The 21,542-nt window shown below is 46.5% G+C and overlaps 1 protein-coding gene across 1 annotated transcript in view; it reads left to right on the top strand.

The window, feature by feature from the left end:
* The window catches only part of LOC121289692, a 21,231-nt gene extending 8,637 nt beyond the window's left edge, over window positions 1-12,594 (top strand). Inside the window, exons 2-9 of the mRNA XM_041209317.1 lie at window positions 311-401; window positions 1,403-1,457; window positions 2,344-3,484; window positions 4,232-4,384; window positions 10,534-10,675; window positions 11,008-11,141; window positions 11,238-11,342; window positions 12,454-12,594. Coding sequence (XP_041065251.1) covers window positions 311-401; window positions 1,403-1,457; window positions 2,344-3,484; window positions 4,232-4,384; window positions 10,534-10,675; window positions 11,008-11,141; window positions 11,238-11,342; window positions 12,454-12,594 — 1,962 coding nt within the window. The remainder of the gene's footprint in view (window positions 1-310; window positions 402-1,402; window positions 1,458-2,343; window positions 3,485-4,231; window positions 4,385-10,533; window positions 10,676-11,007; window positions 11,142-11,237; window positions 11,343-12,453) is intronic.
* Window positions 12,595-21,542: the final 8,948 nt, after the last annotated feature.

The following is a 21,542-nucleotide window of genomic DNA, read 5'->3' as shown; positions in this document are numbered from 1 at the left end:
AGGAAGAGCTTGAAGAAAGAGAATGAGAAAAGGAGAGATTTAGTGAGAGACAGAATGAGTGAAGGAGAAGGAGAAATGAGGAGACAGACAGAGAACCAGAACAAGAAAAAGATATTGAGGCCCTTCATCACTTTAAGAGTCTTACCAGTTCTCCACATTGAAGCCCCAACCACTGAATCTCTCCAAATATTGCTTAACTGAAATTATGAGATAATTATTTTGATTTGGTGCCAAACATTAACTTTGAGTTTGATATAGTAAAGAATTAGAGCGAGTCTGGCTGTTTCACTGTTGTTCTCTTTCTCCACAGATCCGGGGAGTTCCCAGGATGAATTCCCTCATTTCAGACTCCCTGGACCCACTGCAGATTGAAGGGGATGCGGAGGAATCCTTTGAGAAAGGTTAACTTTGGTTCCTGGGACTTGCAGGCAGGAGGGTGATGATAGGGAGGGTGGCACTGGGCAGCTAGTTGGTTAAGTGTCAGCTCTGGCACAATGGACAGTAATCTCACTTCTGAGTCACAGGTTGTGAATTGAAGTGTTGCTCCAGAAATTTTAGCATAAAATTCAAGTGAACATTCCGAGGTACTGTGTGAAAGCTGCACTGTCAGAGGGTCAGTACTGTGCGAGAGCTGCGCTGTCAGAGGGTCAGTATTGTGCGAGAGCTGCACTGTCGGAGGGTCAATATTGAGGGAGCGCTGCACTATTGGAGGGTCAGTACTGAAGGAGTGCTGCACTGTTGGAATGTTGGTACCTACAGAGAATTGCACCTTAAGATGGTCAGTACTGAGGGAGCGCTGCAGCGTCGGAGGGTCAGTACTGAGGGAGCGCTGCACTGTCAGAGGGTCAGTACTGAGGGAGTGCTGCACTGTTGGAATGTTGGTACTGACAGAGAACTGCACTGTAAGATGGTCAGTACTGAGGAAGCACCACATTGTTGGAGAGCCAGTACTGAGGGAGTGCTGCACTGTTGGAGAGTCAATATTAAGGGAGTGCTCACCCTCAGACGGTTAGTACTGAGGCACTGTCAAAGGGACTGCTGGACTATCAAAGATGCCGTCATTTGGACAGCACATTAAACCAGCCTCTCATCCGCATTCCCATAACATTTAGAAGAATTGGGGTGTTCTTCCAGCTGTCCTTGCCAATATTTATCCCTCAATCAACATCACTGAAACAAGTGATGGGGTCATCATTATGTTGCTATTTTGGGAGCTTGTTGTGCACAAAATTGTCAGCAAAGTTTCCTACATTATAACAGTGACTACACTTGTAAAATATTTCAGTGGTTGTAAAGTGCTTTGAGATGTCCTTTGGATGTGAAAGACAGTATAGAAATTAAAATTCTCCATTTTTCTTTTTTGTGAGGGCAGATGTAACACTCTGGTTGTTTTTACTTTCAGGCTGTGAACAACTCTTGCTGAGCCCAGGAGAGACAGATGAGTCCGGCTTTTTTGAGTAAGTGTCTTTCCGAGCAGTTCTTCCGATATTCAGCTCTGTGTTTGTTGAGTTTAGAAGATCAAAATAAATTTCTGAATTTTTAAAAGTCATTAACAAACTGTCTTCGCTTAACTGCTGGGACAAATGACAAACATAACATTACAGAAGATTCAGATGGTTTCAAGGGACTGGGGAATGATCTGAGTTTGGTATTTGCATCTTCGGAATTAAGAGGTTTTGGGGGGAGACACTGGAAGCTGAAGTTAAAACATATTAATCTTTACTCCATATCTAACTGCACGCTGCACCTGTCCTGGGAGTGTTTGATGGGGACAGTGTAGAGGGAGTTTTACTCTGTATCTAACCCCGTGCTGTACCTGTCCTGGGAGTGTTTGATGGGGACAGTGTAGAGGGAGCTTTACTCTGTATCTAACCCCGTGCTGTACCTGTCCTGGGAGTGTTTGATGGGGACAGTGTAGAGGGAGCTTTACTCTGTATCTAACCCCGTGCTGCATCTGTCCTGGGAGTGTTTGATGGGGACAGTGTAGAGGGAGCTTTACTCTGTATCTAACCCGGTGCTATACCTGTCCTGGGAGTGTTTGATGGGGACGGTGTAGAGGGAGCTTTACTCTGTACCTAATCCCATGCTGTAACTGTCCTGGGAGTGTTTGATGGGGACAGTGTACATGGAGCATTACTCCCACCCATTCTGTACCTGCCCCGGGAGGTGACACTCTCTAGTTCCAGTCCCTAATTCCAATATTCCTGAACATCATGGGCAGAAAAATAGCACCAAAATGCGAATATTGATTTACACATTTTGCACCTTTCTCTCAAACTCCAGCTTCAAGCCTGGATTTAACGCGGTGCAGTGAATCTAAAGTCTTGTCTACTTTTCCAACAGGGGATTGATTTCTGACAGCATTGGAGAAGCCAAGCTCCCCACAGGAACCGAGCCACTGATTGCGACTGAGAGCGACATAGACCTCACGGCCCAGCTGGTGCCTTCTGGGGGGCTGCAGAGTCACCTCTGTGTAACCAGCCTCCCTGTCAGCGAGACCAGGCTGCAGACAGACTGCATATTTGAGTACACCTTTCCGTGTGGCACCCGCGTTTACACAGAGGGCCCGATACACTCCATCCGACACAGTGACTACAAAATCCCTCACTGTCCTGCTGGCCATGACTCTTCAAAGGCTCTTTGTGAGGAGACACCTAATCAAGGCAGCAGCCATGTCAAGAGCTTAGCATCCAGTACCATCCCCTTCAATTTAGGGACAAGTCCCAAACCAGGTCTGGTGAAAGGCAATCTTATTGCCGGGAATCTACAAGGTCCAATAGGACGGTTAAACGGGTTCATACCAGATCACACCGTGGAACGAGATGATAGAATGCTTGTGAAAGTGCCCACCTTTGAGACTGACTCCAGGCAGAATGAAAACCTCAACATAGAGCCTGAGAGGGTTGGGACTTTCTCCGCAGTTCCCAAGTCGGAAGGTTGGATTGTGGGGACAAATGAGGAGGATTTATATTGTGAAGCATGCAGTTGCGATGAAGGCTCAGTCGACCTATACACTGATCCGAGTCAAAAGAGGGATGAACCAACTGGAAGGACAGAGGAGGATAATGAACCCCAGCAATCGGCGTCTGTGTTTTTTGGGAGTTCTGCCCTTCCAGAAAGCCGGCCCCACAATGACTCTGCATCACGACCGATGGAAGACACATTCCACCCAGCCCAGCCTGACACTGCCAGCTCACCGGGAGAGCACCGGATGTCACAGAAAGAAGTGGTTCTGAAGAAGAAGAGGAGGAAGAAGAAGCAGAAGGACGGCCAGTCACTATCCAACCTGTTCATCAGAAAGTCCATCGAACTGGCATACTACAGGATTAGAAGGGAACTCACCGCTCAAGTCCTGGATGCGTTGAGAGAGATTTACATTGAGGGGTTTTTGGAAAATGGCCAATTTTTTGACCTGTTGGATTCGGGACTTGTCCTGTCAAACCAAGAGAGGGAATACTTCATGGACAGAGTGATTGTTACCATGGTAAGTGGCTGGTTCCTTGTTGAATGAGGGTTACTGTTGCTTTAGGAACAGGGTTATTGATCCCTGACCTCTCTGCCGTTTCCTTTGGTGAGTTTAGGTTTAGAAGGTATGGCGATCTCGGTATGCAGTGGGCACAGCAGATCAACTGGTGCTGGGGGTAAGTGGAAGCAAGGGATGAAGTAAAAAGTCATGGATCTTTCGCTCCATGGTCACTTCCCTGTGGCCCCTGTTCGCTCACTGGGTAACAGTCGTGTCTCTGAGTCACAAGGTTGTGGGTTCGAGCCCCCTCCAGAGTCTTGAGCCCACAATCCAGACTGATACTCCAGTGCAGTCCTGAAGGAGTGCTGCATTGTCAGAGGTGCTGTCTTTCAGATGTGGTGCTAAACTAAGGACCCCTCTCAGGTGAATGTTAAAGATCACATGGCCAGTCTTCAAAGAAGAGCAGAAGAGTTCACCCTGGTGTCCTGGCCAATGTTTATCCCTCAACCAACCAGCTCATCTGGTCATTATCACGTTGCTGTTGTGGAATCTTGCTGTGCACTCATTGGCTGCTGTGTTTCCTATATTATAGTAGTGTCTGTACTTAATTGGCTGTGAAGTGCTTTGAGAGATTGTGAGGCTGCGAATATGCAAGTTCTTTCCTTCTTTCTTTCTTTAAGCTTCTACGCTGCTGAGGTGGACCCTGTTAGAATTGAAGGTTCCAATGGTTGGGCTAAAAGTCTGAACTTCATTATTTTCTCCTGTTAGCAAGACGGAGCCAGGCTGGCACTGAGTCCAGCTGAACACGGAAACGTCAGTTACTACCGGCCCTTTGTGGAGTTTCATTGTGTCCAACAGTTGGGGAATAACTGGTTCCGAGTGAAGGACAGGACAACAGGACAACTTGTGCTGATGAAAAAGGTCTGTTATTTTTCTTAAAATGAAATTTCTTCAAGCTTCTCCTTCTGCTCACTGGGTTACTTACCAAGTGTGTGGTAAGTGGTGCATGGTATTGAACCAAACGGATCACAAGCTCCCAGCTTAAACCTTATGGACTTGGTGGGGGGGGGGGGTGGGGGGGGGGGGGGGTCCCAGGTTTGATTTCTGCCCTCTATCTAGATTCATCCAGGACAGCTTAGAACTGCCAACCAATAGAGCAAAATGCTCAGGGTTCATTCAGCCCTCTGGAAAGAGTGTGAGCGTGTGTGTATACATGCATCTGTGTTTATATGAGTACATCTGTATATGTGCATGAATGTAAGCAAATACATATGTACGTGTCTTTGTGTACATGCACATGTGTGTACATGTAGAAACAAGTGTACATGTGTGTGGATGTGTATACATGCACGTGCATATGCATGTGCAAGTGTGTATACAGGTGCTTGTGTGTGTGAATGTATATGGGTGTGTGTGCATGAGTGTGTATGCATGTGTGTTTTGTACTGGCGCCTGTGTACAAGTGCAAGTACATGAGTGCACATATGTGCGTGTGCATGCTTGTGTAAAAGTGTGCATTCACATACATCAGGGGAGAATGGAATATGCTTTGCCTGTGAATCCCAGAATCCCTGGATTACTCCTAATGCCATGCACTATCCAGAGCAGAAATGGGAAAATAGGGAGAATCAATGCCTGGCTTGAAGCATGGTGCAGGAAGGAGTGCTTCAGATTTGTGGGCCATTGGGCCCAGTTCTGGGGCAGGAGGCACAGGTTGCACCTCGACAGGACTGGGAGTAATGTCCTTGCGGGGAGGTTCACTAGTCTGGTTGGGGAGACTTTAAACTAAATTTGCAGTGGGATAGGCACCGGCATAGAGAAGTAGAGAAGAGGATAAGGTACATAATTTCAGAGTAAAAACAATACACTGTGGATGTTGGAGATCTGAAATGAAAACAGAAAATGCTGGAGAAACTCAACAGTTCTGGCAGCATCTGTGGAGAGAGAAACAGAGTTGGGCTGTAACTTCCAAGCTCCAGGGCGTCATATCTGGGGATTATCTCAAAGAGGTGCTGGAGGTTCCCAGATAAGGACAGTATGCCTGGGAAGTGCAAACTCCCCGCACTAGGAACCATCTGAAAATTGTGATTTAAATCGCAAACTTCGGATGGTTGAGACTGTGTTACATTAATAGTTACCCATAAACAGTTAGAAGAATTAAAACTACTTCTAGCTTCTGGGTAGCTATGGTACAGACACACTGATGGCCTCTCCACGCCCACACATCCCCGGGAACTCCCCGCACACCCCCAAACCCCAGCAGGATCCCCCCCACCCCATGACTGCACCCCATTCCCATTAAACTACCCCGACCCCTGGTCCAAATCGACCCGATCCAACTGCCACCTAGAAGACACCACCCCCCCACAAAACCTGACCACTCACCCGCACCCCTCCCCCCCACCCCACCCCCAAGGCCCAGCCCCCAGCCTGAACTGATGGCCCCTGACCTCCCCTCGGTCCAAGGTGTGACCCGACCTGAACCCCCCCCCCCCCACCCCCTCCATCCCCAACCAAGGCCTGGCCTGACACAACCTGACCCCATACCCGCCCCAAAGGCCTGACGTGACCCCCCCCCCCGCCCCCCCACCCATCCCAAGGCCCAGGCCGACCTGTCCAGAGCAGCTCCCCCCTCCCCTACGGCCTGACCTGAGTCAACACAAAACCCCACCTGACTTGACCTCACCCCCAGTGAAGACCTAGCCCGACCCACCACCCCACCCCAAGGCCCAACCCAACCTGGCAGCCCGACTCAATTGCCACTTCATTGGAAGATAAGGCCCAACGTCTTGAGTCCAATATGATTATTGTTTGAAGAGTTTTTCCAGCACTTACTGTTTTTATTTATAAATTGAGAGTGTTGGACAATACCAGAGAAGGAAGTAGAGCCATATTAGATAGGAGCAGACTAGGAAAGACTACAGGGAAATGAAAAGACACAATTACAATGCATGTATGCACAGGCACAACGTTTGGTAAGTAAGGTTGGTCAGCTCCAAACCCAAATAGCCGTGTGAGAATTTGATGTTGTGACAGGAACAGAAACGTGGCTTAAGAATGGTGGGGACTGGGCACTTAATATACAAGGATATAAAGTGTTCAGAAAAGGTGGGAAGGAAGAAAGGGAGGTGAGTGACAGCACTGATTGGGGAAGACATTGTACTGTTGGAAAGAGGGTTCAAGGACAGAATCCAATTGGTTAGAGTTGAGCAGTGAGAAAGGTATTATCATGCTACTTGGAATATTCCATAGGCCTCCAAATCGTGTGAGAGGGAGATAGAGGAACAGATCTGCAGGGAAGTCACAGAGGTGTGCAGGAACTATAGAGTAGCGATACAGGGGACCTTAATTACCCAAAGGACTGCAGCGGTTCAAGAAGGCAACTCACCACCTCCTTCTCAAGGGCAATTAGGGATGGGCAATAAATGCTGGCCGAGCATTCTGTAAATGAACAAAAAAAATATCAATTTGGTGAATGTTAGAGTAAAGGGTAAAGAGGGGGAGGAATTCCTAAAATGTGTCCAGGAATACTTTCTTGATCATTATGTTCTTGTCCCAACTAGAAAGGAGGCATTGCTGGATCTGGTGCTGGGAAATGAGGTGGGCCAAGTGGACCAAGTGGCTATGGGGGTACATTTAGTTAAGAGCAATCTCATATAAGATTTAAATTGGTAATGGAGAAGAGCAAGGAACAATCTAATGTAGAATTACTGTTTTGCTGAAGAACGAGACATGCTGTTAAAGCTTTTCATCTTGCATTCATCAGGACAGATGCAAGAATGTTCCCATTGACATTTGGCAGCAATTCATAAGACTGGTTGGCAACTCGATTCTGGTTGATGCATTGCCATGGAAAATGCAGCAGGAAGCCATTGCCCTCTATGCTTTTTACTTCAGAAAAGGCACAGTGCCTGTACATGTTCCTTTTGCCTGCAATGGACTTAGTCCCTGCAAATGAATATGTGTAACTTGTAATATGTAATATATGTAATCTCCTCCAGAGGTCCCCAGCATCACAGTTGCTAGTCTTCAGCCAATTCGATTCACTCCACATCAAGAAACAGCTGAAAGCACTGGATACTGCAAAGGCTATGGGTCCTGACAACATTCGGCGACAGTACTGAAGACTTGTGTCCCATAACTTGCTGTGCCTTAACTGAGTTGTTCCAGTATATCAAGGCAGCATTTGACCGAGTGTGGCATCAAGGAGCCCAAGCAAAACTGGAGTTAATGGGAATTGCTGGTTGGAATCATACCTAGCACAAAGGAAGATGGTTGTAGATGTTGGAGGTTAATCATCTCAATTCCAGGACATCACTGCAGGAGTTCCTCAGGTAGTGTCCTCGGCCCAACCACGTTCAGCTGCTTCATCAATGACCTTCCTTCCATCATAAGGTCAGAAGTGGGGATGTTCGCTGATAATTGCACAATATTCAGCACCATTCGCGACTCCTCATACTGAAGCATCCCATGTCCAAATGCAGCAAGACCTGGGCAATGTTCAGGCCTGGGCTGACAAGTGGCAAATAACATTTGTGCCACACAAGTGTCAGGCAATGACCATTTCCAACAAGACAGAATCCAACCATCGCCCCTTAATGTTCAATGGCATTACCATCACTGAATCCCCCACTATCAATATCCTGGGGGTTACCATTGACCAGAAACTGAATTGGACTAGCCATAGAAACACTGTGGCTACAAGAGCAGGTCAGAGGTTAGGAATCCTGCAACGAGTAACTCATATCCTGACTTCCCAAACCCTGCCCATCATCTACAAGACACAAGCTAGGAATCTGATGGTATACTCCCACTGAATGCAGCTCCAACAACACTCAATAAGCTTGACACCATCCAGGACAAAGCAGCCCGCTTACTTGGCACCCCATTGACAAACATTCACTCCCTCCACCGCCGATGCACAGTGTCAACAGTGTGTACCATCTACAAGATGCACTGCAGGAACTCAACAAGAGCACCTTCCAAACCCACAACCACTACCATCTAGAAGGACAAGGGCAGCAGATAGATGGGAACACCACCACCTGGAAATTCCCCTCCAAGTTACTCACCATCTTAACTTGGAAATAGATTGCTGTTACTTCAATGTCACTGGAGCTCCCTCCCTAACAGCACTGTGGGTATACCTACTGTACATGGACTGCAGCGGTTCAAGAAGGCAGCTCACCACCGCCTTCTCAAGGGCAATTAGGGATGGGCAGTAAATAGTCAGTGATAAATGAATAAAAAAAGAGTAGGTGAGCCACATTGCGAGCCTGTCTGATAATCTTAAGTTGATTGTTGATGTAATTTTTAGCAAGCTTGGGATTGTTCAGCTAGTGATGTCTAATTGGAGAATCACAAGCTGGTTGAGTATGGTCAGCGCTCTGTCTATTGGGACATGCTGTTTGATACAAGCTGCCAGTCATTGGTATGTATGGCTTACATATCTGGCATCACACTGGCACTGAAGATCATGTACCACATTACTCATTTATGTGGTATTTTCTACTAACAGGATGCTGCCCTCAAGCTAAAAAGACGTTCTGCCTACCACAGTAATGGAGTGGTAATGACCTGCTCATGAGGATGGTGGAAGTGCAAACAATCAATGATTTCAAAAGGAAATTGGATGGGCATGTGAAGGAAATTAACCTGCGGGGCTACGGGGATCAAGTGGGGGAAGCGGGACTGGATTACTCAACGGAGAGCTTGCACTCGATGGGCTGAATGTTCTCCTTCTGTGCTGTAAATGACCCAAAGCTTCATTGTCTAATGAAACTCGGTGTCTAGCCTGATGTGCTAATCAGTCAGGGTGAATTCTTGATGAGTGGATGGGGGTGTGGGTATATATGGGCAGGATAGTGTGAGTGGGGAGGCAGTTCAGTGGACAGATCCTGTTCCCCAACAGGAGTCAGGTACTTTCAAAGAGACCAAGAGAGGCACTGACGAAAAAATAAAACAACCTCCTACCTGTTTAAAAATCATTCATTGCTAATAAAGCTTACCTTGCTCTCTCAGCATTGAATTCATTCATCTCGATTTAGCTGCAGCCTCCAGTAATCCCTTAACCAGGATTAATTAGAACCCTGGTTTTCATCCATACAACACCCAGTAAAGTGGGATCTCTGCACACCGACACAGTTCAGCTTGTCTCTCGCTGTAGTTAGAGACCTATATTTTCTCACAAGTATTAATGGTGATCATTAGCATGTAAACTGGCTGTCACACTCTGCTCACAATATTGGGCTCATCCTTCTTGTGTTCGTTTGGGGACTGAAGCTGTAGCAATGCAGAGAGTGGGCAAGTGGCAGATATTGATCATTCTGTTCCACCAGCAGTTGGGCTGTTTGTGAGCTAATCGTGATTACAGAGCATTTAGAGGATTACAGAAATAACAAGCTATAATGCACACAGGATTTCCGAGGCGTAGTGGTAGCTTGGTGACACCGAGACATTGAGAAGCTATCAGGTAGGGCAATTTTTGATTTCAGATTTTAATCATTAGCTGTGGTATAACACTGGGGTACAGTACTGGTGGGGACAGATCTGTCACAATAACACTGGGGTACAGTGCTGGTGGGGTCAGTTCTGTCACTGTATAATGCTGGGGTACAGTGCTGGTGGGGACAAGTCTGTCACTGTATAACACTGGGGTACAGTACTGATGGAGACAGCTCTGTCACTAACACTGGGGTACAGTACTGGCAGGGACAGGTGTGTAACTGTAGAGCACTAATGTACAGTTCTGTTGGGGACAGCTCTGTCACTGTATAACACTGAGCAGCAGTACTGATGGGAACAGGCCTGTCACTGTATAACACTGGGCAGCAGTACTAATGGGGACAGCTGTCACTGTATAATGCTGGGGTACAGTACTGGTGGATGGTGAAAATTTGAATTGTTTTTTCCTGAGTATAGTCATGTGCTGTTTGAACGGGTAAATATTTGGGGAGCTGTCTCAGTGTTTATTATTTGGTTGAAAATGGTTAAGTTGCACACTTGTTCAGGGTCTGCCTATGATCAATGTTGGTTTGACCCTACATCTATCTGCCTGTCTTTGTTCCCAGGTGACGGTTATGTCAGACTGGCAGAAGGGACTGTGGAACTTCTTGACACTGCAGCCAGAAAGTGTCGTGCTTGTGCCCTACGCTGTGATATGTGACCGCAAGGGATCAATACTCTATTTAACACAGGACAGAGGGGTGACTGGTAAGATGCAAAGTTATTCTTTTTGAACAAACAAAGTCTCCCAATTTAAAGCCTATTTCACGTCCTCTTGATTTTCCCCATATACCCTGCTCCTCTTTCCAAACTTGTGAGTGATGTGATCCTTGTTCCCTCACTTGTGTGAAAGATTGGAAAGATGGAGACAGAAAAGGTCCAAAAGGTCCTAACAGGAACAAGTTGGGGACAATTTGACAAAGCTGCAAATGTATACTCTCCCCTGTTATGGACCCTAATCCACCCCACCACACCCCCCCACCCCACCCCCCGAGAGCCTAGTAATAAATTCATAAGATAAATGATAAATTACATTCCAGGATTTGGAAGACCAAGAGGAATGGCCTTCGACCACAGGAAGATCTTTGAACGATGCGTAAGTTTCCTACACTTTTGCTGGCATTGTGGCCTTCACCCTGGGGATTTTAATTCCAACATTGTCTACAGCAGAGAGGTAAGATATAGAATGGTATGGATGTTGAGGCTGAGCCGACAGCTTTGAATAACATATAGTAACTCTGCATGTGTGTGTTTTTTATTTACCTTACAGAATATTTACTTTGACCCGACAAGTCTAACTGGGCTGGAGGACCAGTACACCTTCAACAAGAGTTTGAAGGCTGCCTACAGTCTGATCTTTGAGACTGGGTGTCAGGTACTTAAATGACATTTTGTTCCTCTTTATGTGAGGCTAACCAAGCCGGGGAGGGGAGTGGGGGTGGGGGGGGGGAGTTATGGGAAGAATATTCTGGAACCATTCAGTGGGCTGGAGCGTTATCGTGCTGAGCAGGCATCTGGTGAAGGAAGAAGCTGGAGACAGTCTGTTTTCAACAAGGGTTTATTCATAAGACCCTGTTTGACATGAGTGCAGACTACTTTTCCCTATCACACAGCTTCCCCCCACCACAGGTTCTTGTATCTGTGCCCTAACCTTTCCCCAGTTAGTATCAGCTGCTCCTGATCGCAGCTAGAGTATGCACTCAATTTTCAACAGCGTTTGCAACATGAACATGGAATTGACAAAGGTTTGGTAATGTTCACAGTAAAAGGAATTAGTGCAAAGGACCATGAGAAAAAACAGACAGGAAAGAATGTGCATTTTTATAGCGCCTTTCCCAACATGACATCTCAAAGCACTTTATAGCCAGTGAATTTTGAAGTGTATTCATTGTTGTATGAAATGTGGCATGCAGGAAGATCTCACAAGCACAAAAAAACATGGTAAAGGACCAGATCATCTATATTTAGTCGTGTTGATTGACAGATAAATATTGGCTCCATACACGAAGGAGATTCTTCTTCGAAAGAGCAACCATGATCCGAGAGAGCAGATGGGACCTTGGTTTAATGTGATGGTACCTCTCACAGTGCAGCCCTCCCTCAATACTGCATTGAGCTGTGTTTCTGTACGTCTCTGAAGTGGGACTTGCATCTAGAGAGAGGCGAGAGAGTGCTCCTCACTGAGACATGGCTGACGCATTTCCTAATGATAGTTGCTGAGACCACACTAAGTTCCTAAGAGCACTATCTGAATCTGAGGAAGGCCTCAGTGTGGCTCCCTCTGCCTTCCTCCTCCTCTGAGGAAGGTGCAACTACCCAGGGCAGGAGCAGCAAATGTCACGTCACAGCCACCAGACCTGTGCTCGGCTTTGCGTGTGTGGAGGGGTTGGAGGGGGTGGGAGGGATAGGGAGCAGAGTGCACCCAAAACAAATAGTTTAAAATATTCAATTGGGGCAATATGTTTTTTCTCTCCTCTACCTGCAAGGATCTGTCATTTGATTCGTTCCTGGATATAATGTGGTGCAGCGGGGAGGAACAAGACACAGGCTCTGAGAGACGTAGGCTGTTGCCGGTCTGCCCAGGGGTGCCCCAGGATCCTGTCAACGCCCAAGGATTTGGAGACTGAGCAAGTTTATGGAAACACACTGTGGAGCTCAAACCGCCCCCACCACCGCCCCCCCCCATAATTTTTTACACTGATTGGAGTTCCAGGTCAAATAAAACCCATCTATCCAAATGTTCTGTAATTGTACCAATAGAATCTCCTGCAATGGCCCCTGTTCCCACATATCCCCCTGCCCCACCCCACCACCGCCCCCCACAACCCCACATTTACTTCTGGGTGTCCCCAAGATTCTGTCCTTGGCCCCCTCTTCTTCTTCATTTATATGCTGCCCCCAGCAAAGATACGTGATTCAGCTCCCACATGCACACCGGCGACACACAACTCTATCTTCCCACCATCTCTCTCTTGACCCCAGCACTATCCCTGTGATATTAACCATCCCAGCTGTCTAGCTTTTGACCAGTCATTTGCTACAACATTCTGCAGATACTGATTTACCAAACTGCACCCTCAACTCTGCCTTAGATGCCCAATAAAACGATTACTCTCTCACCCTGGCCATTCCTCCTGGTATCCTCGCTCCCTTAAGTCTAAGGGACACAGACTAGAAAGAATATGGCGGTCAAATGCTTTAAGCTTCTATTGCCAGAAATGGCTGGACCACTTAAAACACTATCGGGTCCCACTCCTATCTGCTCATAATGCTCACTACTTCAGGATCATCCAGGGACACAGAGATAAACCCAGGCTTCTTTTCTGTACTGCATACTGTCTTCTTAAACCTCTCTCTCTCAACCCCTCCAACCCGATCCCTAAGAACAAGCACGAGGAGCTCATGGACTTCTTTATCACTAAGATCAAAACAATTCAATCAGCTGCCTCTGCCATGTCCCTCCCTTCCACCAGCCCGTCTGGCCATACGTCCTTTAAAGCTCCCCCTTTTTCTGCCCTGAACTCACATCTTTCTCCAGTTTCTCTCCTATCTCCCCTCACGTCCTCTCTGAGTTCATCTTGTCCATGAGACCCACCTTCTGTTTCCTCAACCCTTGTTCCCACTAAACTGCTGATCACTCAACTTCCTCACCTGGCCCTCGTTTTAGCCGATATTGTTAAACAGTTCTTTCTCCTCAGGTATTGTCCCTCTCTTTAAGTCTCCTGCCATTGCCCCTCTCCTCAAAAAACCCCAACCCTTGTCCCCACTGTCCTGGCAAACTACCACCCATCTCCAACCTCCCTTTCCACTCCAAAGTGGTGTCGTCTCCCAAATACATTTCCATCCTTCCCAGAACTCCATGTTTGAATCCCTCCAGTCAGGTTCCTGATCCCTGCCACAATACCGAAATGGCTCTTATCAAAGTTACAAATGAAATCCTGTGCGACTGTGACAATGGTAAACTTTCCCTTCTCGTCTTTCGCGACCTCTCTGCAGCCTTTGACACAGTTGACCGCACCGTCCTCCACCAACAGCTGCAACACGCCACCATCAGCACCTTTTTTAGCCTTTACCACTACAATTAACACTCCCTTTGTCCTTTAGTTCATGACATCTTTGTCAATCTCTCCTTGGCCCCCACCTATCGCTGACCTTCTATCCAGCTTCACCTGCTCCACCCCACCTTAAACAGTATAAATTTCATCACATTTCTACTTCTCTGCAGCTCTGAAGAAGAGTCATATGGACTCGAAACGTCAACTCAGTTTCTCTCTCCACAGATGTTGTCAGACCTGCTGAGTTTTTCCAGCATTTTCTGTTTTTGTTTCAGATTTCTAGCAGCCGCAGTATTTTGCTTTTAACCTCTTGCACTGTCGTCCAGTTGGGTGGGACTGCTCTCACCTTTTTCATTCCTATCTACCTAATCATAGCCAGGGAATCATTTGCAATGGCTTCTCTTCCTGTTCCCACACCATTACCTCTTCCCCCAAGGATCTGTCCTTGATCCCTCCTATTTGTCATCTACATGCTGCCTCTTGGTGACTTCATCCGAAAGCACAGTGTTGGTTTTCACATATACGCTGAAGAGACCCAGCTGTAGCTCACCACCATCTCTCTTGACTCCTTCACTGTTGCTAAATTATTAGACTGCTTATTTGACATCCAGTAATGGATAAGCAGAAATTTCTTCCAATTAAATATTGGGAGGACTGAGATTAAACCAGTCTGTTCGCCGGTTGGTATCACATATCACAACTCAACAAATACAGAAGCAGTCCGTGTCCATGTGCAGCAAGACCTGGGCATTATTCAGACTCGGACTGATAAGTAGCAAGTGACATTCGTGCCGCACAAATGCCAGGCAATGACCATCTTTAACAAAAGAGAATCCAACTATGTCCCCTTGATATTCAATGGCATGACCATCACTGAATTCCCCACTATCAACATCCTGGGGGTTACCATTGACCAGAAACTAAACTAGACTAGTCATATAAATATTTCGAGATTGATACCACAAGAGCAGGTCAGAGCCTGGGAATTCTGCAATGAGTAACTTACCTCCTGAATCCCCAAAGCCTGTCCACCATCTACAAGGCACAAGTCAGGACTTTGATGCATTACTGTCCACTTGCCTGGATGAGTGCAGTTCCAACAACACTCATGAAACTCTACACCATCCAGGACAAAGACTTGATTGACACCTCATCCACCAATTTAAACATTCACTCCCTCCACCATTGGCACACAGTGGTAGCAATATGTACTATATATAAGATGCACTGCAGCAACTCACCAAGGCTTCTTTGACAGAATCTTCTAAACCCATGATCTCTACCACCTAGACGGATAAGGGCAGCAGATTCATTGGAGCACCACCACCTGCAAGTTTCCCCCCAATGCACACACCATCCTGACTTGGAAATATATCGCCATTCCTTCACTGTCGTTGGGTCAAAATCCTGGAACTCCCTCCATAACAGCATTGTGGGTGTACCTACACCACATGGATTGCAGCAATTCAAAAAGGCAGCTCACCACCACCTTCTCAAGAGCAATTAGGGATGGGCAACAAACACTGACCTAGTCAGCAATGCCTACATCCCATGAAAGAATTAAAAAACAATTTGATCCCAAGATGAACTTCAGAGTCATATTCGCGTCCGTTCTAAGAATGCCGATTTCCACCTCTCTAACATCGCCCAATTTCTATCCTGTCTCAGCTCATCTGCTGCTGAAATCCTCCTTCACATCTTTGTTATCTCTAGACTTGACTATTCCAATGCACTCCTGCCCGGACTCCCTCATTCTACCCTCTGTAAACTTCAGCTCATCCAAAACTCTGCTGCCCATGTCCTTACTTGCCCTGTTCACCTATCACCCTGTGCTCACTGACCTACATTGGCTTCTGGTCAAGCAGCATGTGGATTTTAAAACTTTTATCCTTGTTTTCAAATCCCTCCATGTCTTCACCTCTGCCTATCTCTGTAACCTCCTCCAGCCCTAAAATCCTCTGAGATATCAGTGATGCTCCAATTCTTGACTCTTGTGCATTCCCACTTTTAATCGCTCCACAATTGGTGGCTTTCAGTTGTATGGGTTCTAAGCTCTGCAGTTCCCTCCCTAAACTGCTCCACCTCTCTACTTCAGCCTCCTTTAAGGTGCTCTTTAAAACCTACCTCTTTGACCAGGGTTTTGGTCATCTGACCTAATATCTCTTTATGTAGTTCGGTGCCATGTTATCTTTTATAATACTCTGGTGAAGCACCTTGGGAATGGTTAATTATGCTGTAGGTGCTGTATAAATATATATTATTGCTATTGTTGTTGTAAGATCACTGAGTATCATAGAATCTTCCTGCACAAAAGGAGGCCATTCACTCTATCGTGCTGGTGCTGGCACTTTGCAGAACCGATCCAATCACTCCCACTCCCCTGCTCTTTACCCATAGTTCTGTGACGTTTTTTCCCCTTCGAGTATTTTTATCCAATTCTCTTTTGAAAGTTATTATCAAGTTTGCTTTCACTGCCCTTTCAGGCAACGCATTCCAGATAAAAAAATGTTTCCTCATCTCCCCTTCTGGTTCATTTGCCAATTTCCTTAAATCTGTGACGCTCTAGTTACCAACCCTCCTGCCACTGGGAACAGTTTCTCCTTGTTTACTCGATCAAAGCCCTTCATAATTTTGAACATTTCGATTAAACCCCTTGGATCAGCAGCAGTTTCTTCTGGCTCAGTCTTCTCAGTGTCTCCCTACGTGTTATGCTGGGGTCTTTATGTACTCCTGTTCCTTTGTTCCATTGTCAGTGGCCATGCCTTTATCTGCACTGAGCATTCTCTGGGGTTCCCTTCCTAAACTTCCACTTCACATTTGCCTTCTGTAAGATGCTTCTTAAAACTGCCTTCTTTGACCGAGCTTTGAGTCCCTGCCCCCACTCCTAATCTCCTCCTTTGACTTAACGTCCAATTTTTAAGAACACCCCCTGCAAAGCACCTTGTGATGTTTTTCTATGTTGAAGGTATATAAATGCACCTTGATCAACTAGCCTGATCATAAAGGCCTTGTAATTAACTCCTTCACTGACAAACTGTGTACTGTGGCCCCTGGTTTGTTTGATTACACTGTCGTCTCTCGGTGCAAATTTGGCAGTTTTGAGCTGGTTTCTAAGACTTTGTGGAATCCAACCTGACACTCCCAGTGAAGCACTGAGGGAGTGCTGCACTGTCAGAGGGTCAGCACTGAGAGAGTGCTGCACTGTCGGAGGCTCAATACTGAGGGAGTGCTGCACTGTCAGAGGGTCAGCACTGAGAGAGTGCTGCACTGTCGGAGGCTCAATACTGAGGGAGTGCTGCACTGTCAGAGCGTCAGCACTGAGGGAGTGCCGCACTGTCGGAGGCTCAATACTGAGGGAGTGCTGCACTGTCAGAGCATCAGTACTGAGGGAGTGCCGCGCTGTTGGAGGGGCAAGTACTGAGGGAGTGCCGCACTGTCAAAGGCTCAGTACTGAGGGAGTGCTGCACTGTCAGAGGGTCAGTGCTGAGGGAATGCTGCACTGTCAGAGGGTCAGTACTGGGGGAGCGCTGCACCGTCAGAGGGTCAGTGCTGAGGGAGCGCTGCACTGTCAGAGGGTCAGTACTTGAGGGAGTGCTGCACTGTCAGAGGGTCAGTGCTGAGGGAATGCTGCACTGTCAGAGGGTCAGTACTGGGGGAGCGCTGCACCGTCAGAGGGTCAGTGCTGAGGGAGCGCTGCACTGTCAGAGGGTCAGTACTTGAGGGAGTGCTGCACTGTCAGAGGGTCAGTACTGATGGAGTGCTGCACTGTCAGAGGGTCAGTACCGGGGGAGTGCTGCACCGTCAGAGGGTCAGTGCTGAGGGAGCGCTGCACTGTCAGAGGGTCATTATTTGAGGGAGTGCTGCACTGTCAGAAAATGTGATATTTTATAAGGAAATAGAAATTTACCTGAAGCTGTCTTGAAAATGTTTAACTCATGTTGCAGCATGTACCCTGATATCTACCTTGCGGTGTAAATTATATCAAGCACATCAAAAACCATGTCAAGTGGAATCATTTCTCCAATAAAAATGGTGTGAAAATAAAATTTGTATGTGTATGTGAATGGGTAAATAGTACAGAATAGGGTAAATCCACCACTGAACATCAAACGAGGGAAAGGGGGAATGGCTTTTCAACTAGTGGAAGGCAAACTCAGGACTGGTATTACAAAGTTCTCCATTTGTGAGACAGGTCGATGTTGTGTCTTTATTCAAAGCAGCTTTACCCCACAGCACGTTGTAATTGAATCCAACGTATTGAGCTTAGGTTTGCAGCTGGTTATTTACCTTAAACTGTCTGTGGGATCTTGCTGTGTGCAAAATAGCTGCCATATTTCCTGTATTACAACAGTGACTGAATTTCAAAACCTGCTTCATTTGCTTTATGACGTTTTGAGGTTTTGAAAGGCACAAGAGAGAATCTAACCACCTCCCCTTGACATTCAACATCGTTCCCATCACTGAATCCCCCACCATCAACATCCTGGGGGTTACCATTGATCAGAAATTTAACTGGGCTAGTCATATAAACACGGTGGCTACAAGAGCAGGCCAGAAGCTGGGAATTCTGTGGCGAATGACTCGCCCCCTGACTCCCCAAACACTGTCCACCATCAACAAGGCACAAGTCAGGAGTGTGATGGAATACTCTCCACTTGCCTGAATGTGTGCAGCTCCAACAACACTCAAGAAGCTTGACACCCTCCAGGACAAAGCAGCCCCGCTTGATTGGCTCCCAATCCACAAACATTCACTCCCACCACCAGCGACACACAGTGGCAGCAGTGTGTACCATCTACAAGATGAATGCCTTTACCAGGGCTCCGTTGACAGCACTTTTCAAACCCGTGACCACTACCGCCTAAAAGGACAAGGGCAGCAGATAGATGGGAACACCACCACCTGCAAGTTCCCCTGCAAGCCACTCACCATCCTCACTTGGAACTATATTGCCATTCCTTCATCTTTGCTGGATCAAAAACCTGGAACTCCCTACTCAACAGCACTGTGATTGTACCCATACCACATTTACTGCAGGGGGTTCAAAAAGGTGGCTCACCACTATCTTCTAGCAGGCAGTGGGAAAAAGTGACATCCACATCCCTTGAATGAATTAAAAAAAAACCCTGCCCCTGCAAGACTTTCTAGCTATGGTTTAGTGGTTAGCATTCTCGAAGGTTAATGGTTCAAATCTAACTCCAGAGACTTGAGTATATAATCTAGGCTGACACTCCTGGTGCTGTACTGAAGGGTTGCTGCAGTGTCAGAGGTGCTGTTCTTTTTGGATGAAAAGGCTCTGGGTGCCCCCTCAGCTGGAGGTTAAAGATTCCATGCCACTATTTGAGGAAGAGTAGGGGAGTTCTCCCCAGTATAGTGAAGCCAATATTTATCCCTTCACAAACATCACTAAAACAAATGATCTGGTCTTGATCACATTACTGTTTTTGAGAGCTTGCTGTGTGCAAATTGGCTGCATGTTTTAGGAGCATGCGAATCAGGAGCAGGAGTAGGCCATTCAGCCCCTCGGACCTGCTCTGCCATTCAATAAGATCATGGCTGATCTGCTTGTGGTCTCAACTGTACTTTCCTGTCTGCCCCTCATAACCCTTAACTATCAAAAATCTGCCTGACTCAGCCTTGAATAAATTCAATGACCCAGCCTCCGCTGCTTTTTGGGGAAGAGAATTCCACAGACTAACGACCTCTGAGAGGAAATTAATTCTCCTCATCTCTGTCTTAAATGGTAGACCTCTTATTCTTAAACTGTGTCCCCTAGTTCTAGTCTCTCCCATCCTCTCATCATCTACCCCGTCAGAGTCCCCACAGGATCTTAAACGTTCACCTCTCACTTTTCTAAACTCGAATGGTTACAGGCCCAACCTGTCCAACCTTTCTTCATAAGATAAGCCTTTCATCCCAGGAATGAGTCAGGTGAACCTTCTCTGAACTGCTTCTAAACACAATTACATCACTTTTCAAATAAGGAGACCAAAACCGTACACCGTACTCCAGATGTGGTCTCACCAAGGCCCTGTGCAGCTGCAGTAAAACCTCTCTACTCTTATATCCCATTCCCCTTGTAATAAAGGCCAACTTTCCATTTGCCTTCCTAATTACTTGCTGTAGCTGCACACTAACATTTTGTGATTTGTGTAGCGGACACCCAGATCCGTCTGTACCTCAGTATTCTGCAATCTCTCTCCATTTGAATACTATACTGCTTTTCTATTCTTCCTGCCAAAGTGAACAAGTTCACATTTTCCCACATTATACTCCATCTGCCAAGTTTTCCCACTCAATTAACCAGTCTATATCCCTTCGTAGACTTTTTACTTCCTCTTGCCAACTTACTTTTCTGTCCAACTTAGTGACAAATTTAGATACCATACATTCAGTCCCTTCATCTAAATCTTTGGTTTTCTACATTATAGCAGTAGCAACCCTTCAAAAGTACTTCATTGGCTGTAAAACACTTTAGGATGTCCTGAGGTGATGAAAGGTTCTGTTGAAATGCAAGTTCTTTGTATTGTGTGTGTGTGCTTTGATCGAGTTTGATAAAGTTTAAATGTTAATGGTAAGAGAGACCAGCAGAGGGCGACAAATGAACACTGAATTGCAGCTGTTGCTGGAGCCTCTCTGCTGCCTGCAGTGATGCAGAGACAGCTTTTTGTTACTGGGCTAATAACCTAGGGGGTGTGAGGCCAAATCTCAACAGAGTACTTTGAAAATTTGAATCAGTTTTTAAAAATGTGCAAATAAAAACTGGAGTCAGTAAAACGACTCTGTCAGATTGTTGTAAATCCCAGTTGGTTCACTAATGTGTGCTTCTTATATAGAGTGCCTTTTTGTATGGGTACGTCCCAAGATGTTTCACAGGAGCGTCGTCAAACAAAACTTGACATGAGCCACACGAGGAGACGTTAGAGCCGGTGAACAGAAATTTGGTTACAGGGGTTTTAAGGAGCAGCTTAAAGCAAGAAAGAGAGGTAGAGAGTCAGAGAGGTTTCGGGAGGGAATTCCAGAGCATAGGGTCCAGGTCGCTGAAGGTACAACTACAAATGGTGGAGCAGTTAAAATCGGGGATACTCACAAGGCCAGAACTGGAGGAGTGCAAATGTAAAGAGACAAGCCTCCCTCATGCAGCCAATGAACTGTGCGATTCTGGGCTGATTTAATATATTTTGATTATGCAGCCAGTTTATTTGTAGCACAAGCTTTTGACTGAAGACACAGTTGTGCTTTGAGCCTTTACAGGGCTGAGTCAGAGTAAACTCCTGACTGTAAAAAACCAGCCAGCAATTAGATTTTGTGCCCATCACCCATTGTGCTCACTGACCTACATTGACTCCTGACTTAGTAACACCTCAGTTTTAAAACTCTCACCCTCATGTTTAAATCCCTCCATGGCCTTCCTCCCTCCCCGTCTCTGTTACCTCCTCCAGCCCTACAACCCTCAAGGATCTCTGTTCCTCCAAATCCGCTCACTTGCCTCCCTGATTTTAGGAGCTGCACCATTGGCA

This window comes from Carcharodon carcharias, chromosome 17 (assembly GCF_017639515.1).
Source record: "Carcharodon carcharias isolate sCarCar2 chromosome 17, sCarCar2.pri, whole genome shotgun sequence".
Lineage (NCBI taxonomy): Eukaryota > Metazoa > Chordata > Chondrichthyes > Lamniformes > Lamnidae > Carcharodon > Carcharodon carcharias.
The sequence above is the reverse complement of the archived record's forward strand: the minus strand, read 5'-3'. Positions and strand labels throughout refer to the sequence as shown.